Here is a 2,449-nt window from a genome sequence, read left to right as displayed (position 1 = left end):
GGGGGGGGGGGGTGGGAGAGAGGCGGGTTGGCGGGTCGTCAGGCTGCTGCGGGGACCTGCTCTCAAGACAGGGGTTCAGCGGAGGGCTTGCATCAGGGCTCCCTGCGCTGCCTCAAGTGCGCTGCGCTGCTGCTGCTTTCGCGTGCACCGCGTCGAAAAGAGTGCGCTGAACAAAGCTGATCCCGCCAACACCTCCCTCAACCCCTGCTGCCCTCGCTGCTGCGCCAACCGATTAGCGCACAGGTGTCCCCGAGGCTCACTTGGTGAGGAAGAAGATGACTACGAACGACAGCGCCGACATCGCCATCACCTTCTCCCGCTCACTGAGAGGGGCCGACGCGATTGGGAGTGTTCAAGCTCTTCAGTGGCCCAGCCAGGCGCGGGTGGGCGCACACAAGTGTTCGACGCAGCGGCTCCTGCCGAGACACCTCCGAAGCACAAGCATCGCCGCCCAGCTGCGCCCAGCCAGGCACCCGCAGCTCTGTCAAGGCCGGCCAAAGGCTCCCACCCACCCCCGTCCCTGCCGCCGCCGTGCCGCCCGCCCCACCTGAGCTCGCGGCCGTTGATGACCAGGGGCCCCGACCGCACCGCAAACACGTACACCCAGCCGATAAGCAGCGCGCCCAGCACAAACAGCGACGAGGGGTGCATCAGGAAGCCCAGCGCCACCGAGGCCAGCAGCACGATGAGGTAGTTGATGCGGAAGTAAGCCGCGTTCTTGCGCAGCCGCGCAGACGCCTGGAGCGCGGGTTTGGCAGGGTGTTGGTTTGAACGGGGGCGTCGGCGGGCGCAGCGATTGCGGCCTGCAAGAGTGCGAGCGACCACTTCTGAGATGCAACCGAGACATGCAAGAGAAACTCATCTCAAGGGGCAGAGTCTGCATCTTGCCGCCCAGCCCAGCCGCAGGCCGCGACCATCAAGCCTCACCTCCCCAAAGTTGGCTGGCCGCGCAAACGCGCCGCGCTCCATCACCTCTCCCCATGGCTTGCGCTGCGTGAGTGCAAGTGACAAAGGGCAGGGTTGCCCTGCTCGGCGCGGATCACCGGTGCGTGGCAGGTCGTCGAGGCGGCAGCGCGGCAGGAGCAGAACAACAGCGCAGCACAAGCAGTGCAGTGAGCGCAGCGACAAGCAACCACCCGGTGCGTGGGCTTACGTTTGCGAACGTATTTCCCACATAATCCTTTAGCCGCGATCCGATTCCCGATATCAAAGCGAGCTTCCCAGGAGGGACCAAGGGGGTGCTGCCTGTTGCAGCAGTCCCCGCTGCAGCGTCCGCCGAGGTGGGTAGAACAGCGGGATCGCCTGCCATGTTGACTACTGTCGATATTATCTGCTCGTGTGCAGCTGCAGGCTAAGGACAGGCCCGGTGAGCTGGTTCAGCGTTCGCTAATTCTGAAGGACGAAGTTGCAGCGAAGGCCGATGGCTGAAGTCCTTTGTTGCAATTGTAATCTGTCAAGACAGGATGAATCAAAAGCAATCGTGCAAGAGCAACGTGCTTATGGTACACACTAAAGGCTCATGGAGCAGCGCGTGCGTGCCGCTCCGCTGCCGCTCGGCTTCAGTCATTCCAAGACGAAGAACGCCTAGTGGGCACGGCGCTTGATGCTGCAGCGGCATAGCAATCCTTTGATGAGTGCGACGGAAGAAGCAAAGCTGCTGCGCCGGGCCGTGGCCGGCTGGCAGCGACGCGGTCGTACCGCAGCCCTACCACCCTGGGCCGTGCGCTCGCTTGTGAGCCTCCCTTCCTCAATAGGCCGCAACTCGGGTCAAGCCGCCGCAAAGATATTACTCAGCTGTACTCGCCGAGGCGCGGCCAGCATCGCCCTGCACGGGGCCAGCGCAGCAAAACCACTCCACAGATGCAGCAACAGTCGGAGAGCAGGGTGGGACCAAACCGCAGCCGCTCCTGCCTGAACCACCGCCACCGGCAGGTCTTAGCACCAGAGTCATGAAGCCGCATGGCATCAGGATACCAGGACCGCGTGATGGCCTGACTACACCATCCTCAGCGACCCTGCACTGCCGCCACATGCCAGGGCCAAGAGCGGGCCAAACGACCCGCAGTAAAAAAAACCAATTAAGCTGCCGCCTGCCAGCCCTGTGCACCGGCCACCCAAAACCACAGCAGCCCGCGACCAGGCAGGCCGCCCCACATGCTGCAGCAAGGCTCACTCCCTCTGTTGCCCATGAGGCATCACTGGCTGCACATGCATCGTCCGGGCCAAAAACCAAGGGCCGCGTCACCGGGCGCGTCACCGGGCGGTCCACCCGCCGTCCACGGAGATGCATGCGCCCGTGATGGAGCCGGAGTGGGGCCCGCAGAGGTGCACCACCATGGCCGCCAGGTCCTCGGGCTTCACGAACTGCTTGGTGGGCTGGTCTGCCAGCATGACCTCGTTGATGACCTGGCAGGATGTGTGTGTGGGGGGGAGGGGGTGAAGGTGGAGG

At 64.0% G+C, this 2,449-nt stretch overlaps 2 protein-coding genes across 2 annotated transcripts; both read right to left on the bottom strand.

The window, feature by feature from the left end:
* Window positions 1–256: 256 nt before the first annotated feature.
* Window positions 257–969, bottom strand: MNEG_11755 (PRA1 family protein B6; the record flags this gene model as incomplete). Its single annotated transcript, XM_014039773.1, has 3 exons — window positions 257–323; window positions 548–738; window positions 928–969. The coding sequence occupies 3 exons, from the start codon at window positions 967–969 to the stop codon at window positions 257–259; spliced, it is 300 nt and encodes a 99-aa protein (XP_013895227.1).
* A 1,284-nt stretch (window positions 970–2,253) lies between these two features.
* On the bottom strand, window positions 2,254–2,406 carry MNEG_11754 (hypothetical protein; the record flags this gene model as incomplete). The annotated part of the gene is made up of 1 exon (XM_014039772.1): window positions 2,254–2,406. A coding segment is annotated over one exon (153 nt), but the record flags the coding sequence as incomplete, so codon positions are not given.
* Window positions 2,407–2,449: the final 43 nt, after the last annotated feature.

Source organism: Monoraphidium neglectum (assembly GCF_000611645.1).
Source record: "Monoraphidium neglectum strain SAG 48.87 unplaced genomic scaffold scaffold02891, whole genome shotgun sequence".
NCBI classification, from domain to species: domain Eukaryota; kingdom Viridiplantae; phylum Chlorophyta; class Chlorophyceae; order Sphaeropleales; family Selenastraceae; genus Monoraphidium; species Monoraphidium neglectum.
The sequence above is the reverse complement of the archived record's forward strand: the minus strand, read 5'-3'. Positions and strand labels throughout refer to the sequence as shown.